General features: G+C 38.8%; 5 protein-coding genes across 8 annotated transcripts; 3 read left to right on the forward strand and 2 right to left on the reverse strand.

Moving 5' to 3' along the window:
* Positions 1–595: 595 nt before the first annotated feature.
* On the forward strand, positions 596–4,124 carry LOC101158699 (ras-related C3 botulinum toxin substrate 1). 3 transcript variants are annotated; one of them, XM_020705319.3, is made up of 6 exons: positions 596–774; positions 1,955–2,026; positions 2,583–2,700; positions 2,867–2,929; positions 3,475–3,634; positions 3,755–4,124. In XM_020705319.3, exons 1-6 carry the CDS (start codon positions 611–613, stop codon positions 3,883–3,885), a joined length of 708 nt encoding a protein of 235 aa, XP_020560978.1. In that variant the 5' UTR covers positions 596–610; the 3' UTR covers positions 3,886–4,124. The 3 variants fall into 3 exon arrangements, with proteins under 3 accessions (XP_020560978.1, XP_011476511.1, XP_020560979.1); XM_011478209.2 differs by lacking the exon at positions 596–774 and adding an exon at positions 793–1,049; XM_020705320.2 differs by lacking the exon at positions 596–774 and adding an exon at positions 1,477–1,836.
* On the reverse strand, positions 4,019–7,627 carry LOC101158277 (winged helix repair factor 1). Its single transcript, XM_004071443.3, has 7 exons — positions 7,375–7,627; positions 6,987–7,085; positions 6,751–6,890; positions 6,116–6,351; positions 5,928–6,025; positions 5,671–5,818; positions 4,019–5,548 (listed from the first exon to the last, which is right to left on the reverse strand). The coding sequence occupies exons 2-7, from the start codon at positions 7,081–7,083 to the stop codon at positions 5,503–5,505; spliced, it is 765 nt and encodes a 254-aa protein (XP_004071491.1). The 5' UTR covers positions 7,084–7,085; positions 7,375–7,627; the 3' UTR covers positions 4,019–5,502.
* dxo (decapping exoribonuclease) lies at positions 7,571–10,687 on the forward strand. Its single transcript, XM_078951584.1, has 7 exons — positions 7,571–7,710; positions 8,520–8,988; positions 9,090–9,316; positions 9,411–9,630; positions 9,709–9,844; positions 9,914–10,008; positions 10,474–10,687. Exons 2-7 carry the CDS (start codon positions 8,528–8,530, stop codon positions 10,601–10,603), a joined length of 1,269 nt encoding a protein of 422 aa, XP_078807710.1. The 5' UTR covers positions 7,571–7,710; positions 8,520–8,527; the 3' UTR covers positions 10,604–10,687.
* Positions 10,688–10,691: 4 nt separating this feature from the next.
* Positions 10,692–15,423, reverse strand: slc25a17l (solute carrier family 25 member 17-like). Of its 2 annotated transcripts, none has more exons than XM_004071675.5 (9): positions 15,158–15,423; positions 14,980–15,040; positions 14,575–14,641; positions 14,328–14,482; positions 13,487–13,603; positions 13,244–13,389; positions 12,268–12,363; positions 12,090–12,172; positions 10,692–12,012 (listed from the first exon to the last, which is right to left on the reverse strand). In XM_004071675.5, the coding sequence occupies exons 1-9, from the start codon at positions 15,230–15,232 to the stop codon at positions 11,865–11,867; spliced, it is 948 nt and encodes a 315-aa protein (XP_004071723.1). In that variant the 5' UTR covers positions 15,233–15,423; the 3' UTR covers positions 10,692–11,864. The 2 variants fall into 2 exon arrangements, with proteins under 2 accessions (XP_004071723.1, XP_011476510.1); XM_011478208.4 differs by having other exon boundaries at positions 15,166–15,314.
* A 666-nt stretch (positions 15,424–16,089) lies between these two features.
* anks4b (ankyrin repeat and sterile alpha motif domain containing 4B) lies at positions 16,090–19,179 on the forward strand. The gene is made up of 2 exons (XM_004071674.4): positions 16,090–16,442; positions 17,682–19,179. The coding sequence occupies exons 1-2, from the start codon at positions 16,282–16,284 to the stop codon at positions 18,802–18,804; spliced, it is 1,284 nt and encodes a 427-aa protein (XP_004071722.1). The 5' UTR covers positions 16,090–16,281; the 3' UTR covers positions 18,805–19,179.
* The last annotated feature ends 2,183 nt before the right edge of the window (positions 19,180–21,362 follow it).

Genomic DNA, 21,362 nt, shown 5'->3' on the forward strand with positions numbered 1-21,362 from the left:
AGTGGATTGTGCGATGTTTAAAAAAAGAGTTGAAAGGCCTGAATCTCAGCATCTCAAAAAGTAAAAATAAAGCATAAAGCAGTGCTGCCTGTTTTGAAGTAGTCACGTGATTTGCTCCCGGGACTTCCTGGTTTGGCCCATTTTTTTCACACAGGAACAACTGTACATCCAAAGTAAACACCAGGGGAATAAATACACAAAAACAAACTTGATTTAAATTAAATTATAGAGCTGAGCAAAATGGCATGTTTTCATTGATATTGTGTTTGTCCTGGGGGAAATGGAACGTAAGTCAAATCTGGGCTGATAAATTAAAAAAAATTAGGAACTTTATTGCTAAATTTAGTTAATAGAATATAATACTTGGTTAGTAAAATTGGGAGATTTATTAAATAAAATTAAGATGAAAGTGTATTATCATAATTAATTAAACCAAATAAGATGTTTTTTTCCGTGTTAAAGTAAAAAGTGTGTAAATTTTAGTTTTTATTTGTTAATTTGTCCCACATTTTTTCAGTGTACTTACAAGGCCAAAGATAAAATTGAAAACAGAACTATTTTTAGTAATAACCTTTTAGCCTTTGCATTTACTGATTTGTTGATTCGGACCATGACAAGAAGTCAACGTCATTTATCACGTGACCCTTGCAACACCAATCGCAGCATCTTGAAGTCAAGCGGCCACTTTGAAGCTTTATCTCGGAGAGTGGGTGATTGCCATCCCCGGTATGCCCTGAACATAACTTCTAAGGAAGCGCTTAGGAATGTTGCGAGGTAAGTCTGAATTGTGTTACTGTACAGTTTTTCCCCTCCATATGTGTTTGTGTTGCTCGAAAAGCTGTTAGCAGGCGGCTACTATACTGTTTTATAGGCGAAAAGTTGTGGACGAAGAAAGTGACGTTTCCCGCTGTTGGCTAGCTTAGCATTATCGGTCAAATGGCTCATATACAAACAGAAACTAGACGTGGTACTCTTACTTCGAAGACTTCAAACAAAAGGCTTAGCCGCTGCGAATTACAGACCATAAAGTGTGTCACCGTCGGTGACAGGTAAGTTAACATTATTAGCTAAAGTTGTGTTTCAAACGGCCATATTTTTGTTGGCAAAAACGATACAGGAAATTCATAGTACACAGATAAAAAAAACTATTAAAAAATAGTACAAATATTGAATGTTTGAATTGGGATGAATTCCTATAGAAATGTTTGAGAACTGTTAAAATTCTTTTAAAAAGCTGACAGGGCAGCTGGTTGTCTTCTTTACCCTCCCTGTTTCTAGTGAACTACTGCCCTGCTTGTTTTGCCGAATGCAGCGAACCCCGCTGTTTAATTTCTGATGAGGTGCATTAAGTGAACCCAGTTTCTGATTGGCTGAAAACACCGGATCCAGGTGACCAGTAATTACTGAAGCAGGGTTCACCCGAAAACGAGCAGGGCAGTAGTTCAGCAAGAACAGGGTTGGAGACCACACAGGACTGTGATGGTGACTCTGGAGTTCTCTCCTGTTTGCACCTGTTTCTGTGGTTTACACAGTATGTTAGAACAGTGCTTCCCAACCTTTTATTCTTGGGGCACACTCTCCTGTGTGTTTTCTAGCTTCTCCTGCTTAATCGCAGCTGCCTTTGATGAGTGCCACTGCAAAGTCTTTACAAAAGTCAACAATGAGCTAAATCCTGTGCATTTGAATAGCGTAGCATCAAAAACATGCAGGACAATGTGCTTCCAGTACCAGGGTTGGGAAACATGGAATACTCTCTATGAAGCAGTGCTGGAACACCAGCAGATTATCAAAGTTTGTTTCTTTAAAATGGTCTACAACACCATTCAAAACTTTTTGGTATTTGTCCAGTGACATTTCCTATTGGGATCCTACTTGTTTCATATCTGACGTAACAAGCTTGTGATGGGTTTTTTTTTTCCTCTCCAAACACCGAACAACCCCTTTTCCTTCTCAGTTGTGTAGGTAAGACCTGTCTCCTCAACAGCTACACCACCAATTCCTTTCTTGAGCACTGCATTCCTACAGTGTGAGTATCTGAAACTGCAATCTTTTATTCCTCAGCTGCTTACATTGTGGGTTATTTGCTTCTTTGTGTGTTAGTGGTATGAATCTCTGCTGTAGACTGTCATTAACTCAGAGAAATGTATTTCAGGAAGTTGTGAGTAAAGCCTGATCCTTAAGAGGTTTTTGACCAGCTAGTTCTGTTTTTTCTTTTTCAAGTTTTGTGAACTGACTGCTGGACTTTGGTAAACCCTGTTTTTTTTAGTGTTTTTAAATACAAGCGTTAAAAACAGCAGAGGTATACTAAAGCGAAATGGGTAGTTTCTCTTAAAAAAATTACAACTATTATAAAAGACTAAACACTGTACTCATTTATTTGGATTTGTATGTCCCTGCTAAATTACTCAGTTAATTCATATTTAAATGATAAGGTTAATTTAACAGTTCATATCTGATTTGTGTTTTTTATTTATTTCAGTTCTAGGAGTTTTATAACCAGAGTTGGTGAACTAAACAAAAGTGTTCAAGTGTACACTGTTATATTTTTTTTTAATCAATCCTTACTGTTCATTTCTTCTCAGGTTTGATGAGTACTTAGCTGACGTTGTACTGGATGGTAGACTGGTTTCTTTGCACCTTTGGGACACAGGAGGACGGCCCGATAATGACAAACTTCGCCCGCTCTCACACGCAGAAACGGTACAATGACAGTCAAGCAGACAATTGATTGTTCAGTTGATAACTAAATTGATTGATTTGAAATATTTCTGATAAATCAAGGAAAGCAGTTTTAAGAAAATATGAACGGGCATATATCAGCTTTATTTCTTTCAGAAAGGTTTACATGTTCTCTTTGTCTAAGCAGGATGTGTTCCTCGTCTGCTTTTCGCTCGTCTGTCCTGCCTCTTTTCATAATGTTTCTGCCAAGGTGAGTAGTCCCTGTTCAGGTAATGAAGAAAACCATCTGCTTTTAGCAGCAGTGGGATACTCCATGAAAGGATGCATTTAAGCCATTGTGGTAATTTCGTGCAGTGTAGCTCAACTGTATCAATAATTCTTTCTGAATTATTTTTAAGTGTCTTTAAGCCTTTTGTGAATTTTCTGTTAGCAGTTTAAATAAAGTTGTAAGTCATTTGATGAGGTCAAAAATAACCAAATGGTGATAAAACAGCTAAACGTCTGACGCTAAAACTAGTATGAAGTCCTGATGCATGAAACTGCTTCTGGTAAATCTAAGGAATTCTATTTAAAGTTTTCTGATTAAAAATCCAATAAACAAATGAGGAAGATCAGCAATCAACAGTTGGATGATTGCAGCTACAAGGTTGTAGGTCATACAATTTTCAAAATTACTCATTTTAACATATTTCATTTGTGTTAATAGAAGCAGTATTTTTTTTATTTTTTTTACTTTTACCAAGGTAGGATGTTTTAGAGAGTTATGTACATCTTGAAATGGCTGTTTTTGTGTAGTGGTACCCAGAGGTGAGACACCACTGTCCCAACACTCCCATTATCCTGGTGGGCACCAAGTTGGATCTAAGAGATGACAAGGAAACTACGGAGAAGCTGAAGGAGAAGAAACTCTCCCCCATCACTTATCCCCAAGGTCTAGCTATGGCCAAAGAGATCGGTAGGAGTGTTTTCTCATCCTGCATGTTTTGGATGAATTTGTTGAAATAAAAGGGATCAGAAAAGAACCACTTTCTTTAGGGGACTCAAAGGCTCCTCTTGTCTTTTTTTTCTTCCTCAGGTTCTGTCAAGTACCTGGAATGCTCAGCCCTGACTCAGCGTGGCCTTAAAACGGTCTTCGATGAGGCTATTCGGGCCGTCCTGTGCCCCCCACCTGCAAAGAAGAAGAGCAAGAAGTGTTCTCTCCTTTGAGACGTCCTGCAGCACAGCAGTTAGAGGGGATGTGACTCCTAGTGGGGAGCGCGGCTGCATTCACAGGAGAAACACACTAGTATGTAAAAACAATGTGCTTCAGATTCTTTCCTTCCATAAATGTAATTACAGCTGTTTTAATGAAAGTTTTATTAATAGAAACCTTCATTGCATACTGTACAGACAAAGCTATGAATTTGATGTTGATCTTTGTATATAAATAAAATCTATATTTGGTACATTTGCTTGAAAAAAATGTATTTGATGCTTTTTCACAAAAGTTAAATGGCAGGGAATGCACAAGGAGGTGTAGTGGTTTGCACTCTCAACTAACCGTGAGATGGTGCTGGTTTAAATCCATGTTCTATTAGAATGGGTGGTTGAGACACAATATCCTAAATTGCCCCTCAGGTAGCTGAGTGTGTGTGTGTGTGTGTGTGTGTGTGTACCCCACTTTCACCTGACAGTAGCCAGTTGGCTTCCTCCAACACTTTAACCCTGCTCAGAATCAGCAGGTATAACCCAAAAGATGAATGAAGGTTTACATTTTTAACCTGAAGTGGAAGTCTGAATGTCTGACTTTGTTGCCACGGTAGCCGAGTGAATCTAACTTGTTGGGGAGCGAGATTACCAAACGGAACTGAGCTTTATTTTGGCTTCTCGCACATGAGTCGGCAGGATCTATAGGAACCACAGGATTATTTTGTTTTGGTTCCACAGAATTCATGTAGAAGTGCAGATCAGAGTGAATTCCATTTTGGAGTAAATAATGCCATCTTGGCAACTTTTGTTGGTAAGGTAGAAAAAGCTGCAGGTAAATTAAACATTTTTAGCAAAATGCAGACAATTTTAGACACGCATGTAGTAAAATCTCTTCTGTAGGATCATTTGGGATGCATACCAACATATAAAGTTAAGGTTGTGAATTTGTCAGAAAATACCTGACACTTTGGTGGTTGAAGTTACTCCCAATAATCTGAGTTAAGTTAAGCAGCATCCTGACGAACAAATGTGTTATTTAGGGTAAAAACACAATGTATTACTCCATTGACGTCTTTTTTGGTCGACTGGATTATCCTGGTCGGTGCTGATTGAGCTTTAGTTTAAAACCATAAAAGGTTGATGAAGCTTTTAGGATTTCATCAGTCAGTTTTTGTTCTTAAAAGAATTTGCATTCAGGGACTGTCATTAATTTTATAACCACTGATTTCTAAACAATCCCATCTGCACTCTACACAAACTTATTTTAATTAGACCCGACAAAAACGTAGCTCTCCTGCAACACTTAAAAAAAAAAAAAAAAAAAAAATGCTCTAAAGGCTCCAGACTTTTACACCTTACATAACCTGCCCTGTGCTGTTTGTCTAATCTACGGAGCCTCCTTCCTGCCTCCTAGCTGGTCTGACCCACATTAGTAAAATCTCACATTACAAAAAGTTTTTATCAAAACACAAAGGCAGACAGTTGTGTGAATATTTACATCTCATAACACCTCAGTGGAGTTGATCATTTGGCACCAACTTAAAAGAAAAGTTCAGCCATTTAAAAAACAAACTATTTACAGCCATTTTTAATTTAACGAAACTTGTCCTCTTCAGCTGAGAGACTTCAGACAGCTCACGAGTCCACATATCGTAACAACGTCCCTGAAGTTGTAGGCACACTGGAAAAAAAACAAAAAAACAAAGGAATATAATGAGCAATATCAAACATTAGAAACTAACTTAACGTTAAAAATCAGACTTTGGAGTCTCTGCATGAACAAAAAAAGTAAAGAAGTGTTACCTTTCTACCAGCTCTGCACCAACAATGTCATTGATGTGGTATTTTATATGGAACTTCACATGAGAGGTTGTTCTTCGTTGTTCTAGGTCATCTTTTAATACTTCGCCATACTTGGACTTCTTCACCATGCCGAGCACTGCTTTACGCCCTAATGAAAGGTTGTCCCGTTACTTTTTAGTAATACCAAAACACTCAAATGAGAGACACAAGACATGTTAAAGGAGTAAACGCTGGTTAAAATCACATCAGACACCAACCTTGTATAAAGTACTTGATGAATTTGCCAGTGTTGGGAATGGACAGCCACCAGCTGCCTGCATCCCTCACAGTCAACACTCCGGATTTCACCAACTGCCTGAGTGATGACAAAGAGTAAGAATTGACTTTTAAAACATAGGGAAAGGAATCATAACGTTGAACTTGGAGCGCTTAGGAGAAATCATACGTTATCTCCGAATCTGTGAAGAGAAACTCCCTCAGCATTTTGTCTTTGCTGAAGCTCAGATCTGTGCACTTGGACACTACTTTCTCCAAGAACTTCTCCACCGTCGCCCGGGTCGCTTTCCCCTCCTCTCCCGCCAGAACTTTGGCCTTGTAGTCCGACGCAAAAACGAGTCCAAAAGCTTCTGCATCAAAGCCAAGCTGGAACATCAGCAGTGATCCGGACTCGCGCAGTTTATTCTGAGCAACAAGGAGGGCAAGCAGAAGCACAAAAATAGTTCAAACATACAACATGCCAGAGATGGTTTGAAGTTGAATCATGGCATCTGGACTTATCAGAACTTAAAAACGTTTCATCACTTCATCTAAGATGACTCAGTAGTGAACCAGAACCAATTAACCAGTCTGCTACCTTTTACTGTCACTTTTTCCCCCTTTGTTTAGTGTTTTTATCTTTAGATGTTTTATTTTACTTACTTGTACAGCACTTTAGTTGCTTTGGCTTTTATAAATGATTTATAGCTAATTGACATCAAGAAAGAAGGCTTTAAGTCCAGATTCCAAGGCGTCACTTTTAGGAAGGACACCCTTAATTGTTACACAATTGGAACATACCAGAAGCTGAAGAAATCCTCTTACCACTTCCTTGTCAACCATTGTTTTGTCATGTATGCTGTACAGTTGGTGCTTTAGCACAATTTGAGGTACCGCATCATTAAAGAGTTTCCTAGGAAACAGAGTCATCAGGTCCATAATGGTGGATTTAATATCACCTTGTCCTTCAAAATAAAATAAAATAAAAAACAGATGTGACTAGCTTTCCTTATGCATCTAAAAAAATATATACATAAAAACGTTAACAGCCATAAGCATACCATCTCCATGATCATCCACAACTCCAAATTTTTCGCTTCCAGTTTTTCTTTTCTTCACCTTGAAAGTGTCTGAAACCAGAGCCCGTTTCCTGTTCATACCTGCGGCACAAATGTATTTGGGTGAACATGACATGACGACTATTGCTAGCTGAACTAGCACATTCACTCAAAGTAGACACGGAAGGCATCATACCAAAAACATACTATCACACAACACACTTATAGTTAGTTACTGTTTTGCTGCTAATATATTGCATTTATGTTTTTTCTGAATATAGACAAACGATTTGTGGTTCAAGTTCAACTGCGTACACGTATTTGTAAACAAAGCTAATATCATGAGTTAGCTTGTTCGGAAGTTTGAGGTGTTTATTAAATACGTACGTACCTATCTGTTAAGGGAAAGACTTAAGTTGCGCATGACTTGCTCTCAAACAACGCACAACAGTTCGTTCATTCAATTTTACCGACTTTTTACTCCAAACTGTTCTTTAAAGATGGAGTGGAAGATTCATGTAGTAGTGCCATCTAGCGGACCGGATGTGGAACTACACGCGGAAGGTGCGTCACAGTATTGGTTAGCGTTTGTTCCGGTTAGCTTAGCTGCCTCATGTTTACTAACGTTTGCATACATTTTTTCCACAACGTCGCTTTCGTGGACGTTAGAAAAACATGTAAATACGACGCAACTGTTGTTTTTTTTAATATTGAAGTGTTTGCTGATCTACAGGTATGTGTTCATTTCATTGCTTTATGCTTTGCTTTTACGATAGGATATGAATATTAAAGTAAACAAAAATACATCCGATCAGAGGTAAATCTGTACATTATAATAAATGTATCAAGTTCCAACAAATTAACTTAGTGCATTTAATCCCAACAAATGCACTTTTGACGTATGCATTTGTCCCAAAATGACCTGAAGTTTTGAAGAAAAGTAAAATTCTAAAATCCACAAGCAAAGGTTAAAACAAAATGCATATCACTTTTTTGTTTTGTTTACATACGTGGCCACAATAATTCACGTGACAACTGGAAGCCGTCGAATAATAATATACCAGTAATCGAATTAGACTTGCATAAAAGCATTAAGGAAATTGAATGATTCTGGTTTATATGTTTAGTTTCAATGAATCTTGCTTTTTTAGTTAACGGCCTAAGAAAAAAGACTTAAACTGTCAGTTTGAATGTCTAGTCTCTCTTTTTTTTTTTTTTGGTGTTGCATATTTTCCACAGTGCTTGTTGGTCTGCCAAAAAAAGAGATCTCCTTTTGTCCTTATTTAAAATCAACGAGAATAAAAGTTCAATAGGTTCTTTTTAAAATCGTCTTTAGTCTTTTTCTACCAAATATTTTGAGGTATAATAGAAAAAAGTAAATAAGTTAAGTTGGGGTAGATGCTGGAAGAAACTTTTTTTATTTTTCCTTAAATGAGATAAAAGCTCATTGATGACAGCTAGAAAGAAATACATTTTTTCTTAGTTTATCCCAGAGGAGATTTTGTTACATGCGGTTGGACTCATCGTTCCATTGACCTACAGGAATGGACCATCACAGATCCCGCAGTCCCAACTCCAGATACCACAACCATCATCATTCAGCATACAGGCGAGAAAGAGGCCATGGTAGAAGAAATCATTCTGATGGTGATCCCCTAACTCACCACAGGGATCAGTTAGACGTAAAAACAGGGCAAACCCCTCTAAGATCTCAGACTTTGAGCACCAGGAAGGACCTCTACGAGAGAGACTTTCCTTTGTACAGACAGCCGGTGGAAGTGGGATGTTTCTCTCTCGACTCTCAGCGCAGATTTTTTAATGACGGACGACAAATGAGATACTATGTGGAACCGGACAAAAATCCCAATTTTGACCTGAAAGACGGTTACAAGGACCGCTACGTAAGAAGAGATGAAAATGTGAAAGAAAAGCTGGACCATATTCTTCGCTGGATCTTAGCCAACAAAGAGACGCTTAAATCAAAAGGGACTGCAGACTCGCCACGGTGAGGTTACCCTCTTACTTCTATGTCTGGCTCCCGATGAACAATAACCTTTGACCTTTAGCAGCACGTCTACCTGTTCAATCAACTTCTGCTTCGTCCAGTGCTTTAGATGTCGACTTTGTCACATGGAGAGGCCACCTGACCAAGCTGCTGACCACACCGTACGAGACAAAGGAGGGCTGGCTGCTGGCAGCCACCAAGTTCAACGGCACTGTTTACATCAGTGAAGTGGAAACGGAAGCCGCTCGCATTGAACGGGAGAAGCGTCCTGAAAGAAACAAAGAGATGATGTACTGGGGCTACAAGTTTGAGCAGTACACCTGTGCAGGTAGGAGTTTCCATGTTATTTGGTTTGCTAAATCTTTTTACTGTCATGGAGACTGACGGATGCTTAAGCGATGAGACTCAAACTTTGTCTTCAGATAACGCCGACAGCCTACCTGACCCCAGTGGAGTGGTTAACACCAACGAGGCCTTCTGCACTGTGGTTCAGACTCGACTTGCAGATCACAAACTCCTGTTCTCCGGGGAGGTGGATTGTCGGGATAAAGATCCCAACGCTCCTCCTCCTCCTGCCTGCTATGTGGAGCTCAAGACCTCTCCAGAGATCTGTACTCCAAAACAGCGCAGCAACTTCCACAGGTGAATGAGAGACTCATCATTGGCCTGTAAAGTTTGCAAACAAACGTTGATGACTATCCTTTCAATGGCTAAATTCAGATTCAAACTACTCAAGTGGTGGGCGCAGTCTTTTCTACCTGGAGTTCCTCGTATTGTGGCAGGTTTCAAGGATCACGACGGGGTGGTCGTTTCCACGGAGACTTTCCTCGTCTCTAAAGTGTCCCAACTCATCAAGGTAGAGTTTCAGAATTGATGGTTAGAGGGATTGAATCTGTGAAAACAGTCTTCTTTTTATCTTTTGCAGAATGAATACAACTGCTGGAGGCCCACCGTTTGCATGAACTTTTGCTGCGACTTCCTGTCCTTTGTAAAGGCGATCGTCACAGAAAACGACCACAGGCGAGTTGCTTAAAGACCCACGCCAATAAAACAATGTTTTTGGTGTTTTTAACATGTTCTTGTGACATTTTTCTGATGGAGGACAGTTATTAAGACAATTTAGCTATGAGTATTTCTTTATTGAGGTTATTGTGAATCAGTAGACCACAGAAAATGCTGTAAAAGAGCTCGTTTGTGAGGTAGAAAATATGTTGGGCGACCCACAGGCTCCCTGCTCTAAGCTCTTGGCACCGTAAAGGGGGGCGGGGTTGTTCTGTGCCAACAGTCCCACCCACAAATGAGAGGCAAATTTGTGATGAACTGCAGAAAATACATCCTAGAAAAGGTCACAGGCTGTTTGATTTGGGTTATAAAAGCACATTCTCATAATTAAGACTGCTGGGAGAGGGTCTTTAAAAGAGCCACAGCTTTTACATATTTAGAGCAAATAAATGTTGTGGTTGTAACAAAATGCTTTCATTGCAGCCTGGTGTATTTGTTTTCCTGGGAACCCTACAAAGACGTGACCTACTCTGTGCACAGGGACTCCCAGTACTCCTTCCTGCCACGCTGGTTCATAGATGGGATGAGCGGAAATCAGGAATCACATCACTAACACACCAGCTCTTCCACAACTCCTAACTGTATGAATTTTTTAATGAGTTTTTAATAAACATTCTTAATGTTATTAAACATACAAGTGATTTTTCTGTTCCTTAAGCTTTATTGTTCTGTGGTGACAGTCATAAAAAAGAGAAGTTCATTTAAAGAAAAAAAAAAATTCAAAAACCATTGTAAATTAGTAAAATGATATAAAGACAAGTCTCTTAACATTTACAAAATACTTCTGTAAACATTTTAAGTACAATTCCAGGGTGGGACAATAAGTGACATCAGTGATGAAGTGTAACTTTTGTCCTAATGCATCTTTATTCATTATGAAATTAACTGACCCAATTTGTACAAGTGAGTCAAATTAAAGGTAAACAGAGGTGATCTGATAAGAAACAGTATTCTTTTAGGTATGGGTATTAAAAAAGAAAAAAAAAAAAGGAAAGGCCTGGTTGTTTCTCAGAAAACGTGATTGGTCTCAAAACCAAAGTAGCTGCAGATCTCAGCCTTTGGAGCACATCAGCTGGCAAAGCCAGCAAAAATATTGTCATCTGATAAACAAACCTTTTTTAAAAAAAAAAAGGTGACTTGAATGCTGAAAGTTGAGTGCAGTAAACATTTTCTAGGAATAACTCAGAGCCATGTTTGGCGTCAACTATCAGCCACAGTGAAACATTGTCTTGCTAGGACTGAAGGTCCGCTTGGCATCAGATGAAGCTTTTGATTCATATCTTTAACAATTCCACACATCAGTAAATGTTTAAGTCGATTCAAGGTGCAAGAACTGACAGATGGGTTATATTTCTCCAAAATCGGGCTGCAGTTCACACTTAAGAGTTTATGGAATGGCACCAGTGATTCAGGCTAAATGTAATGATCACAAATCTCTTACGTTTTTAGTTTTTTTTAAATCAAGATTTAAGTTAAAAATCAGTGCAAGTTCAATTCTTTAATGTAAAACCTAGAGTCTGGGAAAAGGGCGGAAACAGTTTTACTGGTTAATAATTAAATGCAAAATAATAACCACCTGTGTTTCAGCTGTTTAAATGAAATAAATGCCCAGTTAAAATAGATTTATGGAAACCGACAAAAAGAAGGAACTTTTCTAGCATAGATCAAAGCTGTTAAGGCAATGCCCCTGATTTTAATTGTCTGCCCTTATTAGAACATGCTGAAGACTTCAACAAGCATTACTCACTGCACATCATCTGTAGACACAGACCAAATCTGCTGAAAAGTGCATTGATGTGTTCAAACAGCAGCTCTCAGTGCTTCATTTTCTTATTCAGACCCATGACTTTGAAAGTAGCAGAAGTGATCTTCTCGTAGACGACAAACATGAGGGCGGCAGTCAGCACCGTCTGCAGCAGCTTGGCCTCCAGGCCTTTGTACAGACCAAGAACACCGTGATTCCTGCAACACAGAACGTTTATAGAAATGACGAAGACCCGGATATTTGAGTATGTGGCTTTAATTCCTGCTGTACTGACCTGATTCTGTCCATGAAGAGGAAGAAAATGTTGGAGAGGCTGCCCATCAGACCGCCTTTACCGTCACCTTTGTACTGGCCGAACTAGGAAACAAACATTCTGAAGAGTTAGATCTCGTCTCAAAAATTCAGTAATTCATGTTTAAATGAGCTTAAAATACTTCAAACAAAGAATTTACCCTCAGGATGGCTTGAACTGTCTGTAGAGGATATGTTACCGTGGTAGCAACGGCCTTGGCAATGGCTCCAATGAGAAAAATCTGTGCTGAGGATATCTGTGGTTAAATGAAGAGAAAAAACTGTTTTTATTTTTAAATTAATCCTGGAACATGACTGCAATACTGAGTTCAGGACTCTAGACTTTATTTTTACAGGGTTGCACTTTCCTTTTCATTTGCTGTCAATATCGGCATTCAGACTTGAAAAAAATTAACTTACAAAAGTTCTGCAATGATGATAAATTAAATGAAAAAATTGGTGTTTAAAGACCAACTCCAATGAAATTCACACTTTTGGTGTTTGAACATGTTATTGTGGCATGATGTATAAAGGAATTTCAGGATTAAACTGCATTTCTGAGTATGTCTTTTTGTTTTCCTCGTCTAAGCTGGTAACTGGATCAAAACTGTACTTTTACTTGTTGTGATCTTTCTGGTGTTTTTGCATTCAGTGATTGCTGATGTGATTTGAACTTTAGGGCCACCATAGTAAATCCTTTAACACCAATTATGTCACAGCAACACCTAAATGACACTGGTTCTTTTGACATACCGGAAATCTTTAAATCAGCAGATTCTGGTGCAGAGAAAAGCGACTTTTCCTTCTGGCTTTGCACCGATGTGCAACACATTACTGACAGACGGCTGCGGCGCCGCTTTTCTCTGCGGCAGCATCCGTTGGAGTTCTGTTTAATGCGTTGATTGGTGAAAAGATGCGGTAGACGAAAGAATGTAAACACTGGAGCTAAGGTTCCAATGTTAAAGAATTTTCACACTTTTTTTTATCAGTTCCAACTACCCGGCGTTATCTTTAAATTCTTGACTTAAGTGTCAACTAATTTTCCAGATCTCCATAGAAATTGGTTCTCTTAGTTAGGTGGAGCTTAAATGAACCCCAAAAGCTTTCTGCTCCTCCATTTTTCTTGTGTCCTCTCACCTTCTTCCCTCCCTTTCCTGCTTTCCTCTTCAAGGCTTCATAAAACATGAACTGCACAGCCGGGTTGAGGACGAGGATGAGAGACGGCAGAGTGCCGTTCCACAGTGTTCCTACTCCTTCGTTGGCAATGATCTGTGAAAAAGCATCTGACAAGAAAAATCAGGATTAAATGAGGTGTGAAAGTGATCCACATATTGTAGACTCCTTTTATTTTATCTTTTTGCACAAAGAAATACCACGAACCGAATATGCCTCTGTAATGAGTCTGATGGAGATCCTCGTCTCTGAATTTCACCCCCTGCAGTTTCAGACGAGTGTTGACCACCCACATGGGCGTGGTCAGGAGCACGTTCACAACCCCTGAAAAACACATTTTTATTTTATGGCAGCAATGAAAAAGTAATTTTGGCATTTAAGATGGATTACAGAGCATTATTTGACGACACTGTTCCAAACTTTGGGTCATGGGATGTTATGTGCATCTGTGTTCTTTTTGTTTGTGATCTGCAGGATTTTTCCCTCCAAATTGTCACAAAGTGACAATGTAGTCCATATCAGCTGGGAGACTACTCTAAGTCTGAGGATTGCTGCTGCTGATGGATCACTTTTGAAGAAAAGTCTACTAGTTTCTAAATATAGATACTTGTCAAATTAACCTTGCATCTATTTTGCATAACTTTTGACTATGCACTGTGCACCTTTTAGTTTTTTTTTTTCTACAATCTGTAGAATTTAACAATTGGGGGCTTGTCCGGGATTAACTTTTACATTGATAAGAATTGGTGTAGAAGTTTATCACTTTTTAACAAGATTGGAGTTTTAGTAATTCTCCTGGTTAGACATAGTATAGTATATATGAAAGATTTGTCACTTCTAGTCACAGGACTGTGCAACTAAATCCATACAAAAACTTTTACTAACAAACATAAGAAGTTCTTTATTTGTTTAAACTTGTAATGAACCAACTAGAAAACAAAAAAGGCAACAACTTTACTGTAACTTTTTTTTAAGCAAGAAGAACTATAAGATCCCATATACATCTTTAGGTCAGGGTTTTTGATGTTTCATTTATATGCGGCCTTACCAGCAACAACCCCCATCAGCAGGTCTTTGCTTGGTCTGGGTTTGCCTGGTCCAGCTGCCGCCACCTTCTTCAGTGCATTGAAGGTGTAGAAGTAAACAAAGTTGGAGCAGCAGAGGCTGGAAATGACTGGAAACCAGCCTCTGTACAGAGATAGGCTAAAGGATTAAAAAAAAAGTGAAATCATTAAGTTATAAAAACAAAGTTATAAAAGTTTTAATGCGGTGTACTGGTAGAAAACAAAACTTACAAGCCCTCTTCTTTTGCTATCTCAGCCAGAATGACAGGGGTGGAGCGAGACCTCCGCTTCTCATCCACTAAAGGAAAATATTATACTTCAATATAAACTTGGGAATTGTGCTTAAGAGATATATTATGCAAAAAAAATTATACTGGTATTAGACTTTCACTTAATTTAGCTTTCAAATGGGAAACAAAAGCAATAAAGGTTATGTTTATACCAGTGTTTAATACTAAAACAATAATATATTATAATAAAATACCAAACTAAAAAAAATAAGCTGACAAATGGGATTATAATATAATTGTCTTACCATTTCTGTTGATTTAAACAAGGACAAATTTACATCTTAAATAATGCCTACCCTCATGATGAACTAGAATATCAGATGTAGTAAAACCAGCAATAACTGACCCTGCAATCTGCTTTTGGCCGTGTCCAGAGGAAAGAACACGCTCATGGCCGTCACACTCCCCTGTAAAACAGGGCTGCGTGAAAACTAACCCACACCAAACACGGGAATCATCTGGACTGAAAGTACATGTACATATAAATCGGGTTTTAGACTTTCGTTTCTGTCTCGACTTCTCACCGTCGCACCTGCCACCGCATGAACCAACGTCTCGTAGGACAGAAGGCCGACAGCCGAACCGCCGTTGTTTGACATCTCTGCGCGAGAGTTTCCGGTTAGAACACGATTAAAAACGGAATTCACCACAGTAAGTTAGGGGAGGATAGCTGGAGGTCAGTCTGATCTGTCAAGCGGTGAAAACATTAACCAAAGAGTGTTTGACAACCACAACTTCATGGTGTAGTTCAGAGTCTGAGCGGCCCGGAAGAAACAGCAGGGAGGATGATTGCTTTTGATTGGTCAAGCTCTGTTGACAAGTTCTTCTTCGGCCCATACTAAAAATTCAACGACAAATCTCTTTTGCCACCTAGCGGACAGAAAGATAAAATCCACTCAATAATTGTGCATTGTGTTGAGGCGCAAAATGTATAAAATAAAAATAGAAACAACTCTGAGCTATTATATATTTTGTCTACAACAATCAGTAAACATATTTATAATTCAGTAAGTATAATTATTATCGTTACATTTACAAAACATAAATAAACTTTGAAATATTTATCAGTAAAACTTGAATTGTGTAAGATTTAAAAGGAATGAAATGAGTGTTTACACGTGAAAAATGTGTCTCAGATGTTTCCACCTGTTTATGTTTTTATGTGTATATTTATCCATAAATGATACGGAATATGTACTCATTAAAGTTAATAATAGTAGTAATGGCGGGCGTAGGGGTGAGAATTTATAAAGCATTTACTTCTTCTCACTCCCTTTTGGATATTTCTTGTATATTTTCATATTTGTATTGACTTTTAAGATATATCTCTGGAATAAGACATTATCATCATCATCATTATTTACAAATTAATATTATGGGACTGTATTCAAAAAAAGAATGTCATAGCTGTTAGTTCACACCAGACATTCCTATGTGACATTGTGAGCTAAAAAGAGCAGCAATGATGAGTTGATGCAGCTGACAGCAGAGAACTGGACTTTGCTTTTGTTTTATGGCTCTGAGCTGCTTATACGCCCAGTGATCACTTTGTAGCTTGGATCTGCAGCGGCCGCTGTTCATCTTGCACTGTGGTGAGAGGACGAAAGAAGAGACACAAACAGATCTCTCTTTTCAGTTCTTTGTGAAGATGTCTAGGTACCACAAAGCAGCGGCTGATGGTTATTTGGACCTACTGAAGGAGGCCACGAGGAAAGACCTGAACACTGCAGATGAAGATGGTATGACCCCCACCCTCCTGGCTGCTTTTCACGGACACGTCGAAGCTCTTCAGCTCATATGCAGCAGAGAGTAAGGAATTTGTCTGTCACTTTACTCTGAAAATTTACATTTTTCACATTGTTTATCTGTAAAAATTATATATTTGAGGAGGGAGTAAAATTTACCATGAAAAAAATACTGTAAATATGATGGCTTCTGTTGTTCAAAACTGAACCAAGTAGATATATACACAGGTGAAATAAACAGAAATATTTGGCCAAAGGTTAAAAAGAAAAATTTTGACTGGTTTATTTCCTCATGTTATGAATTTTGTTTTTTTCCCCCAGCCTCATTATGAACAAAAAACAAATAACTCAATTCTCTCCCATGAGCTGAACCAAATGTTCAATCAGCCACATCCTTGATGTGAAACAAAAGAGGCATTCATCTATCCTCACCACCCCCTCTTCAAGCCTCTCACCATCTGGCTAAAATGTAGCATGAGCATCAGAGAAAATGTCTGTAACATAATTAATACATTTAACTTGCTTTGTCTTTAATGTCTAAATTAACTGAAAACACTTCTGCTTTTGTCGTAACCCGCAGGAGATAAAATTTATAACAAGGCGTGGTTGGAATACAGCAATCAAAACTTTTATTGCTGTGGCAAAAAGGTCAATCACAGGAGGATTTCCAATCTTAATAGTTTACCATTTAGCTTGACCTTTATTCCTTTGTGTTCTCTTGTTTATACAATTTGAAGAAATCTCATTTTTTGTGCTTTCTTGCCATAAAACCTGAGAATATCATTAACAATCAAGTTAGAAATGTGGAGCAGATGATTAGTAACTGGGCTGTGAATGGATTTTATAAGAAAACATATGTTCGGCCTCAGAGCCTCTGGGCTGTGAGTGGATTTTGTGAGCAGTTATTTTATAGGTTAACAACCCACAATCATGTGCTGGTTGCCATGGTCTTAACCAAGATATGTCAACATAAAATCCCAGTGAACTGAACCTTTAAAATGAAGTAATCTTTTTTATAAATGTACAACTTTAATGAAAAAGAGAGTGTTTGCAGTGAAAGTTGACTCTAAACATGCTAAAAAACAGTTTGGATTGTAATTTTTTTCCCTTAGCTCTAAACTTTTTTTTTACCCACACAAATTTTGCATCAGAATGACATCAGCCTGCATCCAACTTTTTTCTTTAGACTTATAATTTAAATTATACTGCGATTAACATTTGTGAAGCAAGACATTTTGTTAAAAGTATCAATAATATTAACATTCAAACATTTAAAAATTCCTTTTCCCTTTGTGTCACACAGAGGAGATCCCAACAAAAGTGACATCTGGGGGAACACACCGCTGCATCATGCTGCATCAAACAACCACATGCACATCGTAAGCTTCCTGGTCAACTTTGGCGCCAACCTCTTCGCTCTGGATAATGACTTCCACACAGCCATGGATGTGGCGGCGTCTCATGGCCACATGGAAATCGTGCGATTTCTGGATGCCGCTGCTTCGAGGCAGACCAATCAGAATTCGAGAAAGGTTGCCAACTTGAAGAAGGAGGCTCAGAAAGAAGCAGAGAGACGAGTAAAACTCTGCGAAAAGGTGAAGAAGAAGCATCAGAGTAAGATGGTCAAAATGAACAGAGGATCAGGCAGTTTTGATAATGAAAGCATGGGATCAGCTGAATCTACGGATGGAAACAAGATTGGAGTTAATGAGCAATTCTCCAAGCTGATTGCTGCAGAAAAAACTGGCTCCGTTACAGCCAGGGTCAAAGGTACACTGCAGAAGAGGCTTGGTATGAAAGACAAAGGCACTTTGCAGAGGCCAGGAGATCCGAACGTTATCTACGGCAAACAGGACAATGGAGCACCTGATAAGCCAGAATTTCTCGGAGTCTTCAACGAGCAGGACGAAGATATGTTAGAAGAGGAAATGACAAACCAGTTTGATGAGGACGGCGAGGAAGAATCAGGAAAAGTCCAGCAATCCATTTTCAACCGACCTGGTCTTGGAGGTCTGATCTTCATGAAGAAGATGAACATGGATGCGGAAGACCTTCCCAGCGGGAACAACGAAAGTCTCGGCTACCTTGTTCAGAATCAGCTCTTTGAGGGGGAGGAAAATGCCGGCGGTGATGGGGAGGTTGATGACGATGACCTTAATTGGGATCAGGACGATCTGGGACTTGATGATGATGAAGACAAGGAAAACTCTCCTTTAGAAGTGTTCTTGTCTGCCCTCTCCCTGCCACAGTTCACACTTGCATTTAGTCGAGAGCATCTGGACTTGGAAGCACTTCTGCTTTGCTCTGATGATGACCTGAAAAGCATTCGCATTCAGTTGGGGCCCAGGAAGAAGATCTTAGATGCTGTGGCTCGCAGGAGAAAAGCAATCGAGAGTCCTGGCATCATGAAGGACAGCTGCCTATGATCTGTGCATGTGTGTTTGTGTCACATCTGATACGCTCTTAGAAAGTTTCACTGACATGGAATCAAATATTTCATTTGACACTTGATTGTCATGTGGGTTAATAATGTATGTAATAATGTAAAGATGCATTCTTCTTTCAAATCTGTAAATGTAGAAATGTGCTAATCAAAAGTAAGATAGGCTTTTTGTTTACTTCTTTGTTGTTTGCAGGTATAGGTATATACCTGCAATATATATAGGTTATTTGCAGGTAAAGGTATATCCTATTTCTGCTTTAAACCACCATTCCCTCAAATAATATTTCCTTTGAATTAATTTGAGCTTGTAAATTATTTCTTTAAATAAATAAACAAGTAGATAAACAAATAGACATAACTGGTGTCCTTTATCTGATTTCTACAAGCAAGAACAGCAGATATGTCAAAAGTGGTGAATTCTAAATGTTGAAAAAATTCAGAGCCCCTAAAGGGACGTATAGAATTTTTAAACACTCTGGTTCACTGTGTGCACCAGTATGTTTCTCGTGTGTACCAGATGGTTTCTCGTGCGAACGATAAAACAGTAATATTTAATTTTTACTTCTATGTCCCTCTAGGGCAGGGGTGTCAAACTCATTTTGGTTCGGGGGCCACATTCAACCCGTCTGATCTCAACTGGGCCGGACCAGTAGCGTAAAGGCAAAATAAAGCTTTATTCTTGTTTTTTACCCAATTGGAAAACATGCCTCAACCAACATGGTAGCTTAATCATTTCTTATTACACATTCATTCACAGAGGCCAATGGATCTTAAATGAAATGAATTTCACTTTAAAAAATATTGGTTTATTCAATTTCATACAGCCTGAATATTTTAAATCTGACACTGAAGCAATCCTGATAATAAATTTAAGAGGGGCTACAGAAAAAAATGAAACATCTTCCTAAAATGTAAACGTCCAAACGATGACAAAATTACACTAAATTAAACTTGCAAACATTTTTGGAGTTAACCTCCTTTCTCTCCTGAAACTTCACCAGACCGTCAATATCAGGATTCAAATCAGAAACACATTTGCAGAAACACATTTACTGTCATTCAAGTGTGCAAAACACAATGAAATGTCCATTATTATTATCATTCATTATTATAAGAATCTTTTCCTGGTTTCTGCCTGAATTTTGAGGCAACACCTGCCTTCTTCCTGACCTTTGATGGAAGCGCCATCAGTGACCATCATTACTTCATTTGACCAGTTCAACATCGTCCAGCACAGTAACTAGAGAGCTGACTGTGTCATCAGTTGTTGTTGTGTCCATCAATTCAAGAAAATCCACTGTGACAGTCTCTTCAACACTTTAAATAAATATTCACATCTGCACATATCTGTGATGTTGGTGCTTTCATCAATAGTGACTGAAAATACAATAAATGACTGAATTCATATGGCTGCCCATGTTTCCTCAGAGATCTTGGATCTGGAGTTGTAATTCTTGACAGACTCATGTTCAAGGTCGACTGCTTTTTGGGAACAAGACTTCTGCAGCCTTCAGCATTTTTCAATAAGTTCACCATCAGAAAATGGTGAACTAGCTAGGTGTCACTGCTCCATCACTGACGTCACGGCAACAGTAAATCCAGATGGTTATTTATCGGTCCAGCTAATAGTTTGTAAATCTTTTTTTTCTTAACTGCAAATGGTGAAACTTTTCATTGTGGAGAGTCTCATAGTGGTGCTGAATGTTATGTTCTTGGAGAACCTGTTAAAGACATACCAAGCATGCAGGTTTGCATTCAGCTCCGTGAACAAATAAAACGCTTTCCATTTTCCTGGAAAGCTCAGGACTTCACTTCAACCTTTTTTTTTCTTTTTGACAACATTCTGGTCATCATTGTGTCACTACTGATCATCCTTCAGTGTGAAGCTCACAGGGAACCAAACTACTGCCTACCCAGACACAGAGCTGTTAGGTTTCGTTTTTGGCACATGCAGAGTTATGTTGTTTCACCTGTTAAGCCAGGGGTCGGGAACCTTTTTGGCCAAGAGAGCCATAAATGCCACATATTTTGAAATGTAATTTCGAAAGAGCCATACAGTAATGTAGTGTCCCTTCCCCACACTGAGGCACGGAGACTTAACCTCTTTTAAATTTCTTTATTCCGATTACTGCAGACCGCAACAAACGCCGTTCAATTAATTCAGCAACTCCTGATTCTCTCCCGCTGAGACAAGAGCGCTTCGCCCTACTTTATATTCACCTGCTCCCGCTCCAGCCCTCCCATTTCCCTTATTCGGCCCATAGCTGAACCCCATTGGTCCAAACTACCTAACAACAGGCTGAGCGACAGAACTGAGAGCCAATCAGATCTCTGCTTGATGCGTTCATGAACTCCAGAACTTATAACGCGGCCCAACAGCCATCCAACTCAGTCCGCGACAATTTGTTTAAAACTAAATATACAAGTGAATGTGTGCATTTGATGTAATTTCAACATTTTTAAAGTACAATAAGTCTGTGGATTCTTTTTAATAACATTGTTATTCTGTTGCTAATAAATGATGAGTATTTCTCGTGGTAG

This window comes from Oryzias latipes, chromosome 8, assembly GCF_053564925.1.
Source record: "Oryzias latipes strain Hd-rR chromosome 8, Olatipes_Hd-rR_3.1".
NCBI lineage: Eukaryota > Metazoa > Chordata > Actinopteri > Beloniformes > Adrianichthyidae > Oryzias > Oryzias latipes.